Source organism: Argopecten irradians, chromosome 6 (genome assembly GCF_041381155.1).
Source record: "Argopecten irradians isolate NY chromosome 6, Ai_NY, whole genome shotgun sequence".
NCBI classification, from domain to species: Eukaryota; Metazoa; Mollusca; class Bivalvia; order Pectinida; family Pectinidae; genus Argopecten; species Argopecten irradians.
In genome coordinates this window covers 38,096,490-38,109,970 of record NC_091139.1, presented here as the reverse complement: position 1 = coordinate 38,109,970, position 13,481 = coordinate 38,096,490, and the positions used below count along the sequence as shown (strand labels likewise).

General features: G+C 35.6%; 1 protein-coding gene across 2 annotated transcripts in view; it reads left to right on the top strand.

Moving 5' to 3' along the window:
• LOC138325813 (receptor-type tyrosine-protein phosphatase mu-like) overlaps positions 1–13,481 on the top strand; it is a 130,047-nt gene that overhangs the window by 66,698 nt on the left and 49,868 nt on the right. For both annotated transcript variants that reach the window (XM_069271738.1, XM_069271737.1), the window contains exons 2-4: positions 246–407; positions 3,235–3,483; positions 5,127–5,264. In XM_069271738.1, the coding sequence (XP_069127839.1) occupies positions 246–407; positions 3,235–3,483; positions 5,127–5,264 (549 nt within the window). The remainder of the gene's footprint in view (positions 1–245; positions 408–3,234; positions 3,484–5,126; positions 5,265–13,481) is intronic.

Here is a 13,481-nt window from a genome sequence, read left to right as displayed (position 1 = left end):
ACTAAATGTTATCCTCTTTTACATGCCCACATTACTTACTGACTTATCTTATCCACAGACTAAATGAATAAATGTTGTTCTCTTTTCCACAGACGAGCTGACTTAATCTTGACCCCTATTCCACGGACGAGCTGACCAAATCTTGACTCCTATCTCACAGACAAGCTGACCAAATCTTTATGCTCTTTTTCTAAGATGAGTTTCACGCCCTCATTGCTGACTATAATGTGTCCTCTTTTCCACAGACGAGCTGCATGCCCTCCAAGAGGAGTGTCGGGACGGCACCTTCGGCTACAAGTGCAACTCCAAGTGCCGATGTAAGCGCTACCAGACCTGTGATAAAGTGACAGGGGAGTGCATCCGAGACGAGTGTGAGGACAATCAATGGGGACCAGGCTGTCAACTTTGTAAGTAACCACCCCTATTAATTCATAATGGACCGTCCCCGTCATAAAATTGGAAGAGTTCAAAAAGGTTTACAAGGTTTAATTAATTAAGCAATCGCTGAAAAGATCCACAGAACTTTAGTGTTCTATGAAATATCATACATAACGAGTTTTCGTTAATAAAGGTACAAGATAGTATAAGATATTCAAGAAATTTCAATTGGATTGTCGAATAAAGGCTAACCAACTCGAAGCTAAAATGAGTTTCGGAGAAGATATGTGCACCACTAATTACTTAAGTTTGAATTATTATTTTTTACCAATTTTGTGGATTTTTCAAGTAATTAAATTGATGTCTGCTTAAAATCGATCGTCATTTTTAGGTATAATCGTGTAATCATAGGGGTTAATTGTACTTGAACTAGAAAAGAAAATTTCAGTATTATTAGAGCACATTTTGACATTATGAGCAGTGTGGTGGAATCAACCCTGCCAAAGCCTCTACATTTCGTGCTAGGATAATATACAAGTGCTCCGGAGTCGATCTCACGACTCGTCAACTGAGAGATGACACTTAGTAAAACGGAAGAACAAAGTTAGAGGTTTCAAATCGAATATTTGTCACGGTTTCATACAAACTGCAGCGTAATCAATTCCTAAATTGAATCGTTTACTATTTTGCTTGCGACGTATTATCCGTAAATCTGACATAATTGTCAATTTATGTTCACAAATGCACTATAAACTTGTGTTTAGGAGATGTGTGTATTATAGAACGTGTCAGTACCGCCTGGACATTCTCTACAATAGAAACGTTTAAACGATCGATTTAGCAATTAATTATCTCCGTAATGGCATTTCTTTCTTTGGTAAGGTCATGTTCAATGTAGGTTGAAATATCTATTGAATTCATTGAGAGTTTTTTGTCTAATATAGAAGTACAATTTGCATGCTGAGTGGATGATTAAGCCATGAAATATAGACCTGTATTTAGGATATTTACACCTAGAACTACAGAGCTGGAGGGAGGGAGGGAGGGGGTCGATAATGTTTATATCATATATTAGGCCATAGTTGTGTGTTTTGCGTCCGTGTTCTCGTAGATTTTAGGTCCCTAGAATGAAAAAACAAACAAATATGTTTTAGGAACTGAGCAATCGGAAAAGTAATGCTTCCTTCATTTCCAAAGATGTAAAACCTAAAAATTTAAATTTGAACAACTCGTATGAAATAGCTAGCTTTCAAAGAAAATTGTGCATTACATAATCTTTATCAATTTGAAGGCCTACAAAGCATTTGTTCTGTAGGATATAATTGTGTCTACTTTCATGTGTGTGTTTTCTCGCCTTGCTGGCTGGAGGTTTTCGGAAAAAAACACCTTTGGTTTCAGTTAGGAACTGTCTGTAGTGTGCTGTATATAGGTTACTGGACTGGTCTCGGGAGGAGAATAAAACATGCTAGCTCTAGGTCTTGAATTAGCCGTTGGCCAGTTCAGTGCTTTATGATTTACATTTTATTTGATTACGTTTTATTAGAACATTTCAAGAACATTTGTTCAGGTAATATCACACTGATAATTATATCAAAAAAGTACATGACAGTAATGCACTGACCAACACCAACTGAGTTTGATAAGGTAACATAATGCAGTTGCGGGGAAGTTGTTAAAAGACAATAGGGATATATATGATATGGTGTGCCGTACATTGTATGTATATTATTGTAGAACTAATTACTGTATAAAATATCCGTAGCAAAGAGATTGTATTATAAATAAAAAGCTAATGACCCAATTCATGGTATGTACATATTTATTTCGTTCATGTTTTCCTCTGCTAGCATAAATGTGACTACCTTACATGTATTATGCATTATCTATGTGTACACGGATACAAATAAACATCAATTTAAAGCATGTTCCTATGTATCTAAATATATCCTTCAATGACCCTAGGAAGCTGTGATACACGAGTACAGTATACAAATAATTCCCCTATCTATGTTTAGTCCCGACTGTGCCATGGTACTATAAATGTACTACAGATCTCCCTAGGCGGAAACCTCACAATGACCCAGACGCCAGTCCGCCTCCTGAATTCAATTATATATCAAAACTTTATTTATCCAATTAAAATAAAAATTTGTACTGACTCACTTGCATTGAAACTATGGCACACCGACCTTTACGTTATACCCAATGTCAGTATATCATCTAAAATGTAAAGCAAAAAAAAAAAAAAAAAAAAACACCAAACAAACAACAACAAAAGTAAACACACACAAAAAATAAAAGGGGGAAAACGTAAAAAAAATAAAGTGAAAGAAAATTGATGATTTAATACTACCTTCTCTGCAATAAAGTTTGGTGTTTTTGCTGCATATCCTGTATAACGAATATGTTAAATGCACCGAGGTGTTTTGGAAGGCTCCGGTATGTTAACGTTGTCTTCTGCTGTTAATGCGAAACCAATATCCAACTATGGGTTACTGAAAAATGTGACGATGAATGTTAAGTTTCAGTGTCCAAACGTTCTACCAAGACGAATATATTTCTGTTGGTGTGGAAGCTCATATAGGGAAGTCGTCACTCGCCAGATACACGCAGTAGGTGGTTGCCTTGTTCTCTATGAACTTATCTATTCTCCTTTACAGAAACATGTCACCTCCTTCAATGACAGTGACTGTTTACATGATTAAAACAAAGTGAAATTTGTGTGCACAAATGTTCAGCGAGATAGCCATTCAAAATGATTGCTAGAGTAATAGCAATATATGAATGAAATTATTGTTCATACCCATCTTAAAAATGAGTTTGTCTGAGTTTAATTCCTTTTCCATCTTATTTCAGCCAATAACTGTTTCTACAATGGCCAGGCTATGTCCTATCTTGGGACGAAATCCATCACAAGTGACCTCTACCAGTGTCAGCGTTGGGACTTACAGACCCCTCATCGTCATTCGTATAAAAACGCCGACCAGTTTCCTGACAAGACAATGCCTAAGAACTACTGTCGGACGACGGAGGACTCGGCCCGTCCCTGGTGTTATACGACGGATGTAAACAATCGCTGGGAACACTGTAATATCAACAACTGCAGTGAGTAGTCTCCATAGTATTATCTTCCTGAAAACCAGTCGTTAAATACTGGTCACATCATGTTTTATTCGAATAGCTATATTTTTAAAAAATAAGCATGCAAATCAGCGGATCATTCAAATTAACAAATAAACGGTGTTCTCTATTCTTATAGTATATAGTGAATTAAAAATTTACTAGGATACCACTTAAACATGATCTTATGAACAATGAAGCAACCAAACATGATATTTTCACATCAACATTATTTTGAATTTTAGGTCTTACTACTAAGAGTTAATATATATAACGTCTTTTTGCATGGCCTTGTATCATACAGGTGTTTCCTCGACACCATCTCCATAATATGATTAATTCCTTGCCGAGCGATTTATGTCCCTTAACAGACGAGTATCAATTGTCTGTCTGACATTTCTTCATCAGTGGCCATAAGACTAGAGGTAATCAGTCAAAGGTCAAGGTAACTTCCACTTACAACACACTTGCTGTTAGACGCTTAAAGTCAAAAGTTCTCATGTCGGGGTTGCCATTCTCGTTAGGGTCAATGACAATATCTGTGTATAATAATATTAGCTCTCGTGGGCTGTTTTATGAAACTTAATCTAACGAGCTTTTCCACCTTGGGAGATAGCTGTAATAATTGTTTTCGACTTAATTTGTTCTAATTTGCGCTATATGAGGGTTTGAAAAGATGTTATCATTATCTTTTGAAAAGATGTTATCTTTTTCCTTTGAAATAATCTTGTGATGTCCAACTGTTAATGAAAATAACGAAATACATGTTAGTGGTTAGTGCAGTTCACCGCCATAAAAGCACTTTTAAAGTACAGCATTTTTGTTACTACTGCTTTGATATTGAAATGAATTGAGGTAAAATGAAAACTAATAGCTATCCCAGCAACAGATGGCGGTGTAATTGGCAGAAGAGTTTAAGTTCGAAAATCCAACAGTGAATTAAAATTGCATTCGTTTTAATGAAACATTGATCAGTAATTGGCAAATTGGTTTGCGAGCTGTTGTTTAGGCAATCGGAACCCTGTCGGATATAGACGAAGACAACATAAACAAATTTACTAGGGTACATTGTTTTTGATGACAAAGCAAGTTTATAGACACGAGAGAGTTATTATATCGCCACGTATTGGGTGTAATGGTGTTGTGCTGCTGAGAGAATTACAGCCTGGTAATTAAACGGAAATATCACAACTCTTCTTTTTCTTACCGTTAAGTTGTGTTAAACATGGGACATTTGCGTTAATTATTGATACACTTCACAGATAGCAATTTTTTTGCACAGATCGCCAACCTGTATAGCACATTCGCCCTTATTTCTACTATAGGACAGAACGCCAACACGTATAACACATTCGTCCATACACACAGACTTCAGAAATTCAACGAAGCAACATTTTCACGAATCTCCAAAAATGCGATCTGGTCATTTGTGCTACATTCTTACTTTAGTTTTCAATCCCAAGGGTACCAATTCCAAACACAAACCCCATTTTGATAAATGTTCTGATTTTCAACGAATTGTAGATTTCAGACTCAGACCTCAGATTTTTTATACTTTCTAAGCTAAATGACGTTCTGACATATATTTAATATTTTACGAGAAAATCACAAAGTTGTGTTCGTTTCAGATTGTCCTGCCGGTCGGTTCGGTGACAATTGTATAAAGGAATGCCATTGTGCTGACTTAAGTGAAGCATGTGACAGTATTCTGGGGATGTGTTCGAGTGGATGTGCTCAGGGCTGGGATGGATACGACTGTCAGCAAGGTGAGAAAGGCGCATTCGTCAGGTTTTATTGGTGCTACCCATAACCATCTCGATGTTATTCAACATGTGAGCATTTTAAGACGACATCAGATAGCGGGATGATTGAACATTGATTACGCTGTTGTTCTACATTATATATATATATATATATAGAAAAAAATGCTCAAACGACGAAGTCTTCGTTAAGCATTAGCGCTTTCACTTTATCTTCAGATGCTCAACTGTAGTTACATGGTAACAATAACAACAACAACACATGATGACGTCATAGGTTTGTTGACGTCACAATATATAAAGGGGAGGTAAATCTTAAATTAGACTATTTAGTTTAGGTTTAAATAATTTGATAATTACAACCTGGGCACGTAATTACATAAAGTACATTCTGTGTATTACATGTCATAGATGAATTAATTTTAAATGTTTTTTCTTTGAAGTTGTATGATTTGCCTTCTACTATAAACTCGCACGTGCTACATCTTGGGTCCTTACATTTTCTTACTTCAAATGTCTCTTCAGTTGGAAACTTTGATTTGCATAAAATTCTTATTAGATTTTTTGGTTGCCGTTTGCTGTTGTAATGAGTACAATATTAGAGAAACAGGAGACCAATTAAGAGGCAGGGTCCGCGTTCCCAAACAACATATACATTCTCCTGAATATAGGAAAATCAAACTAAGTGAACATCTTGATGTATGTGGACAAAAGAACTTTAAGATATTTCCATTTTACAAAATGTACACAGACACTGCTTTAGAAAGAAAAGAGAAAGAAAAGTATTTTATCAAATTATTCAAACCTAAACTAAATAGTCTAATTTAAGATTTATCTCCCATTTATATATTGTGACGTCAACAAACCTATATTTACACTTGCTAGGCTTGGTCACTATACGCTAATACTAGCCGATTTTGTTTACCATAACTGCATGGTAACATTGAACTTTGAACTTGCGTAAGGAAATGTTCTGTGCAACGTAAAAGGACTACTTTTTTTAAAAGAAACACATGGCTTTGTTTACATTTTGACGAAACATTACGTGTATATTGTTGTTTTTCATAGAATTTTGGAAAAATGTAAACAATATATACATGTTTTATATTTATATATGATTCAAACAATTTTTAAATTAACAATTGTATAAAGAAACGGAAAAATATCCCGACCGGGGCGACGTGCTTTCATTTTTGTTTAAAATGATGGGTGTCAAATGTAAACATTACCTCTGTGCCTATGTTCGTCCTACGATCGAGCCTTTGGGGTGGACGGGTGTGAGACCCTCTGATAGAGGTCAGTTATAAACATATCCTCTTGTCTTTGTTCTTTGAGTATTTAATCATGTGTATTATAAAACATGCACCGCTAATAATCCACGTGTTGACAGTTCCGCGTCACCACAAATACATTGTATCCATCGAACACAAGTGAATTCGTTTCATCTATCGATGGCGATATGGATCTAAGCGTAGATCATATAATCACATGGCTCCCAAGGATGTAATATCGTCAAGTCAGACGACATCTCAAACACATTGAGCTACTTGAAAATCGGTGTTTTCACAACTTCGGCAAACTAAAGTGTGTAAGCGTGCGTCAGCTTCGCCTCGCTGCACAATAACGGTCACCGAGTTCACACATGTTGCCGTGTACAAATTCTTTATGTTATTACGCTATATATTAACTTTTAGCAAAATTGAATATATATTTAAAGTTCTGATCTGATTAAATAAAATTATCTCTGAAATTTACTTTGTTTGTCATGTTTATTTTACACTAAAATATTGAACTTTTTTGTCGTCGCGGATGAATAATTCTACCTTACATGAAGCGTCATCATTCGCTGTTCAATTGAGTAAGCTCCTCCCACTTTTGACCGACTTTTATTGAATAATTACGTCACTTTCAAATGACGATTTTATTGCATAAAATATAAATAAAAAGTCGTGTGAGTGTAAATATAGGGATTGGATTTCGTTTTTATGTTAACCATGCTTGTATGGAGCAATTCCTCTAAGAATATATTCAATATGGGGCGCTAACGCGCCCCATAGAATATATTCTTAGAGGAATTGCTCCATACAAGCATGGTTAACATAAAAACGAAATCCAATCCCTATAACAAACCTATGACGTCATCATGTGTTGTTGTTGTTATTGTTACCATGTAACTACAGTTGAGCATCTGAAGATAAAGTGAAAGCGCTAATGCTTAACGAAGACTTCGTCGTTTGTGCATTTTTTTTCTATATTATTACACCGGACAATGTGAGGATTTTTTTTCTGTATATATATATATTTCTGTATATATATATATATATATACATATTTATCTAACTGAAGATGTTTTGATAACAACATTACGACATAGCTAAATGAACTACAGTAACAATGCCATTTCCAAAGGGTTTTATGCTTTGTTTGTATTGTGGTCCGTTGTTATTTTCTTCTTTCACGCGTATCTCATATGGCATAGGCTTGGGTCATTAAAGTATATATGGTAAAACTACGAAACATGTGGTAATGTCATTTACAAGCGGATCGCATGCATGCCGATTGGTTACATGCGTGCTACGTACGTAATTCTTTCGATAGTTGAAGAACTGGATATACCTTTAATGCAGCTTTCTAGCGCTAGGTTGTTCAAATTTTTATAAACACATGCATCAAACCCAAATGTAACTCATCTCCGTACATTAATCTTTGCCATGTCATGTCTTGGTAGATCTAAAGCCATATTTCTTCCATCCGTACCATATCTTAATATAACATCTCTCCTGAGGTATATTGTCCGTTTCCCGTCAGCTCAAAATGATGGTTAGCGGGCTTCAGATCAAAGTTAAACCCCACAGCTAATGAACACTAAGATCGGGAAGGTTTACATATAAATTGGCTACACTAAAACCCAAAGCATACTGAAATGGCACGTGGAGGGTGAAGATTAACGCCCAGGAAAGGATTTAATGGTCAGAAACGAACGCACGCTTCGCTCGGAGAGTTCGACTTAGACGGTCAGGAGTGGCAGATAGATTCCTCTAAATATAGGACCAAAAGCCAATTGGTGCAATGCTTAGTATAGTGAGCATGGTCATTTAAGTGACGTATATCTGCTGATTTGGTCAGACTCCCGTGTTTGTAAACTACGGAATGTACAAGGTTTGGGTTTAAGTGAAATAGAATTTCAACTCGTTTGATAAATCGTCGACTTCAAGTTTCAAAATAGTTTCGAGTTTAAATAATATATTATTTTGATGTTTTGTATATAACTTTTACTTATATATTTAAAAAAAAAAGTAAAATTCAAAAGTTATGCGATATGTATATATTAAAATGAAGTTTGCAAGTATGTGGCAAGTCAAACGTTGCAAAATTCAAATATATATATGTATATTGAAAATATATGTTCGATATTCTTCAATATATATGTAATATGAAATATATACTTTCAATATTTTTCAATATATATAAAAAATAAAACTCAACGACCTTCCTCTAGTACTTTCGCCATTTCATGATGGAACTTTCGCCACTTCATGATGGCTTTTCAGGAATATGAACATATTCCTGAAGAGTCATCAGAAATGGCGAAAGTACTTAAGAAAGATCGTTGAATTTTACCTTTTCATATTTTCAACTCTACATTGAATTTAAATATGTGTGTGATAATTAAAAGATATATATGTGATCAAATGAGTATATATGTTCAGTAAGTGGTAAATATATATATATATTCGATAATTGCATTCTGGGTAAGGTTTATATAATCATGTTCGTTTTGTATGTCATGATAAAGGGGCAGATCGCTTCGAAAATTTGACATTTTTTGTCCCCACGGTTGGAAATACTTGTTTATGTGAAAAATATATTGAACATATATATTTTTATCACATATTGAAGAATATTGAACATATATTTTTATTTAATGAATATATATATACATATTTTTTAATTTTGCAACGTTTGACTTGCCATACATGTATATTTTTATTCATAATCTTTGTTGATCTCTTCATTCTATCCCTTCTCGGAAAAGAGCAAACTTGACTTGTCATTTAGGCAAAAACTGTCATGAAGACAAATAACTTTCAGCCCATAATGTACCTAACCTGTATTCCTTTACAAATCCTTGACAATATCCCAAATATGAATCCAGTTAACCATAGAATCATTGATCTTCCGTGACGCTGCTTTTATCGCGACGGCACACTCCGTCAGGACAGGTAGTTTACGATATTACCTCTGTCTCACGAACATATAATTCTCTGAAAGATAGAAGGGGTTTTACTAGTCTATAAAAATGCATAAATTAAAAGTAAATCATTTCAAAATTTGGAAAGTTATCAGAAAGAGATATAAAAAAATACGCAGTTTATGTGAAATATTTAGTACAAAGGCTCGGTATGAATTATGAATATATTATTTTAGATATCTCATTAACCCTTATAGTGCCGTAGGGCCGATTTGGGCCGATCTTCGGGTTTCCAGAGTGCCAGAAGGCCGATTGGGCCGATCTTCGGGTTTCCAGAGTGCCAGAGGGCCGATTGGGCCGATCTCAAAAATACCAGACCCCATTATATGACTGAATTAACGTAAATGACCGTAAATAAATATCTTCCGAAATTTCAACCGACGTCATTTTATGACGTCAAATATGACGTAGCATGACGTCATTTACAAAGGATAGACGTCATCTTGATCCAGACATTTCCACCCTTTTTTAGGCCTATTACTTGTTTTTCATTCAGTTTCATGCGCATTACACAGAATAGAGAGACAATTTTATTAATGTTATATCACTATATTCTTATCAATACACTATGCTGCTCATTTATCTTGTATATGCATAGTGTTATATTTTATTCTCCTCGTCATCTCTTCAATAAAAACGACATAGGAGAACATGTTTACAGGATGACCGGGGTCGTACCGAAACATGCGTCTAGCAAAAAGCTATTCTCAGCTTTATTTGGTCACAGTACCACAACTAACTAATTCGCGGCCTTAACACACATATTCTATTGTACATGTATTATATGGATTCCATAGCGTTAACGGCATACATTCCTATATAAACCAGTCAATATTTCGGTAAATAAATATAACCTCACGTTTTAGAACTCATAAAAAAATATTACATTACTGCATGTCCATGTCATTTTTGTACATAATTATGTTTTATGAAGCTTGAGGTTTATATATACTACAATTGTATATATCAATAAGAAATCGCAAGTTTAATTGACTGTCCACAGAATATGATATCTAACTACAGACCAAAGAGATTTTGACATATAAATGTGAAACTACCTAACGGTACCGGCGTCATATGAAATATGGTATGCATATTAAGTTCACACTGTCAAGTAGAGGTTTCAAGTGTAAGATCTGCAGCGTGTTCCATTTAGTTTTCCTGGGACAAACCTGGCGTTCAGCTTACTACTTCATTCCCTTAAACTACTCGTACTTGGGGTGTAAACACTTTAGCATAAAAGGGAGTGCGTGAGTTTGCCCGTTGTCAGTATAATGACCGAGGGGATGTGTCTCTGCTGGCATGTTTCAGTGAGATAGCACTATAAATGGACAAGAGATTCCACTATTGCAAAGAGACATAGCATGAATAAAAACTATGAATTAATATGACATAAAACCTAATCAAACAACTATTAATTGCGCCCAAAATCATTTGGCAACAAATGGAAATACTTTAACAACGCATTTACGGTAAAAAAAAATACAGAAACTTCTAGGAATAAAGAATATATCCTCGAGATTCTTCGTAAGAAGATGCCATTCGCGGAATATAGGAGCACTTTTCTGAAGTCTGTCTTGTCCAGAAAGTTAGGTCGAGGATCAGAATGTCAAAGAGCACTGCAAAGAGTGGGTCCAAGAGATGCGAGTGAAACTGCATATAAAATCGTACATATAGCTAGGCTATCCCCCCATCGTCGGTTATTCCCCCTTCTCCCCCCCACCCCCCCCCCCCCCCCCCCATCGTCTGTTATCCACGTTAATCAGCCTACAGAGCGTATAAGTATAGACACTGGGTTTCCAATGGTACTATCCCCTACAAACACATATAACTGCAGTATACCATTTCTAATCAATGATAAAACAAATTTTTACCTTATTCCTTGGATATAGGCTAAACAGGATTGTCTCACTACGCTGTCTTCCTTCGCGTCAGCTCATCATCAGCCACTGTCTTCACTGTTTGTCAATATTGGGATAACCACTTTAGTGCACTGGAAATTACTGTAATCATAAGAAATTAGATAATTTCACGTAATTACACGTGTAATTATAATAACTACCGAGAACTTCCGTATTATTAATGTGGTATAAACAATAATAGACGAGAACATTAAAGTGATTTTTTAGTAATTATCAAAACTCGCTGTTTTAACTTTCATGTTCAAAGGCACCTTTACTGTATAAAACAAGAACACAGGAAATTGTGTTTAGATGGCAATAGCGGTAGAAAGGACATGAAGCAAATAATTCGAGGCCTAAAAAGTACAGTTACGATGCTGGTCAGGAGTAGGTGTTTCTTGTCGCTGTCATCCTGTCGTCGACGTTCAGGCTTCTTCTCCTCCATCGCCGTACGCAACTACCTTTCCACCATTATCATTATAACTCCAGCTTTTCTATGTCCCAACCCGCTTGATGACAAAATACCCCTTGATGATAAAACCCATAAAAAGGACAGTAGTGCTTACTTGTAGGACGTAACATTCACAGCATGGTGATACACATGAAAATAAGATATAGCGTCCTTGTTTTCGTTAATATTGTCATCACAAAAAATAACCTAATTCTGTGACGACGATTGCTATGACGTACTTTGATTTCTGCAACTCTACATTGGTACTCCTCTTGTATGTATGAAACAAAAGAAAGCAATAACAATTTCTTTTCTAAGATTGATTTTTCTATTTTGCCAGTGTCTTATTTCCCTGGTGGTGCGCATTGGCCTACTTTCCAGAATCTGTTTTGAAGGTTTTTTTTTATCTGGGAGCTGAATGGATTCACGTTTTGACCATACCCATTGAATTACAGTTCACTTATTTTAGCGACCCCTGAAGACACATATGATTTTTTTTTCTAATTCTTAAGTTGAAACAATTCATTAAGACATTTTGGGAGAGAAGGTTGAATGTGGCATGAGCAAATCCGATTGGACTGTTTATTTTGTAACTACAATGATACCATAATGCGATAGTAAAAATGTAAAGACGTCAAACTAAATTAAGTCAAAGAAAAGCAAATTTTCTTTTTCTCCTGGTATATAAACACGGCATACCAGCATGAATCTTCAATACTCCAGGGATTACTATCACTGTCGTTATACCTACCCTAGTCCCGTGGACTATGACATAGTAAAACTGGAAACCTCTCAGGAGAAGATCAAACTGACCAATTACAAGTCTACAGAGACTTGTTTTTAAGACTATAAAGGAACAATGCTAACCAAAGCCAATACAGCGTACCGTTATGCAATCAACCGATAATTTGTTTCTGTACATCAAAGGTCCAAACTCAACTGCCTGGAACACAATGCCTCACAATTGGCTTCCAATGGCATGGTACATAGGATATAAAGATAGTAATAGTAACCCCTGAAGTATCGAGGAAAACTGGCATGAGATACAAAGAAGACTTGGTCCACTATTTCATAAGTTGGAGTCTACCATTTTCAGATTTGATTAAATTTACAATATAGCCATACAAAATGCTACACTTACTCAGAATTTGAAGGCAATGGTACACTTTTTAAAGCTATTACATCTGGTCATTTGTTTAGTGCAGAAGACACAGCCCATACCCTAGTAAAAACAACAAAGGCACGCACATACATATATTTGTCGTATCAGATATAAAGAAACACCAGAAGACATACGTTTTGTAAATCTCCAATGGTATTGTGATTCAATTCCTACGCAATTTTGTGAGATATTTCTATTTTCGTTCCTGTGTTCTTGTTAAGTCAAGAATTTGACATTAATTTGAATTCCTCTATTATCCCTCGATTAGATCACTCGTTTACATTTAATTTACGTTTTTGGATACCCCTTAATATTAGAGGCAGTTGCTTTAGCAAGCACTGCTAAGCTGCTCTCCATTTTCTACATACCAAACAACGGGGACCATTCGGTTTGTGTGGAAGCAGGTGGCCCGTTAAACCTATTTACATACGGACATGATATTACTCTTAGCCAGAAC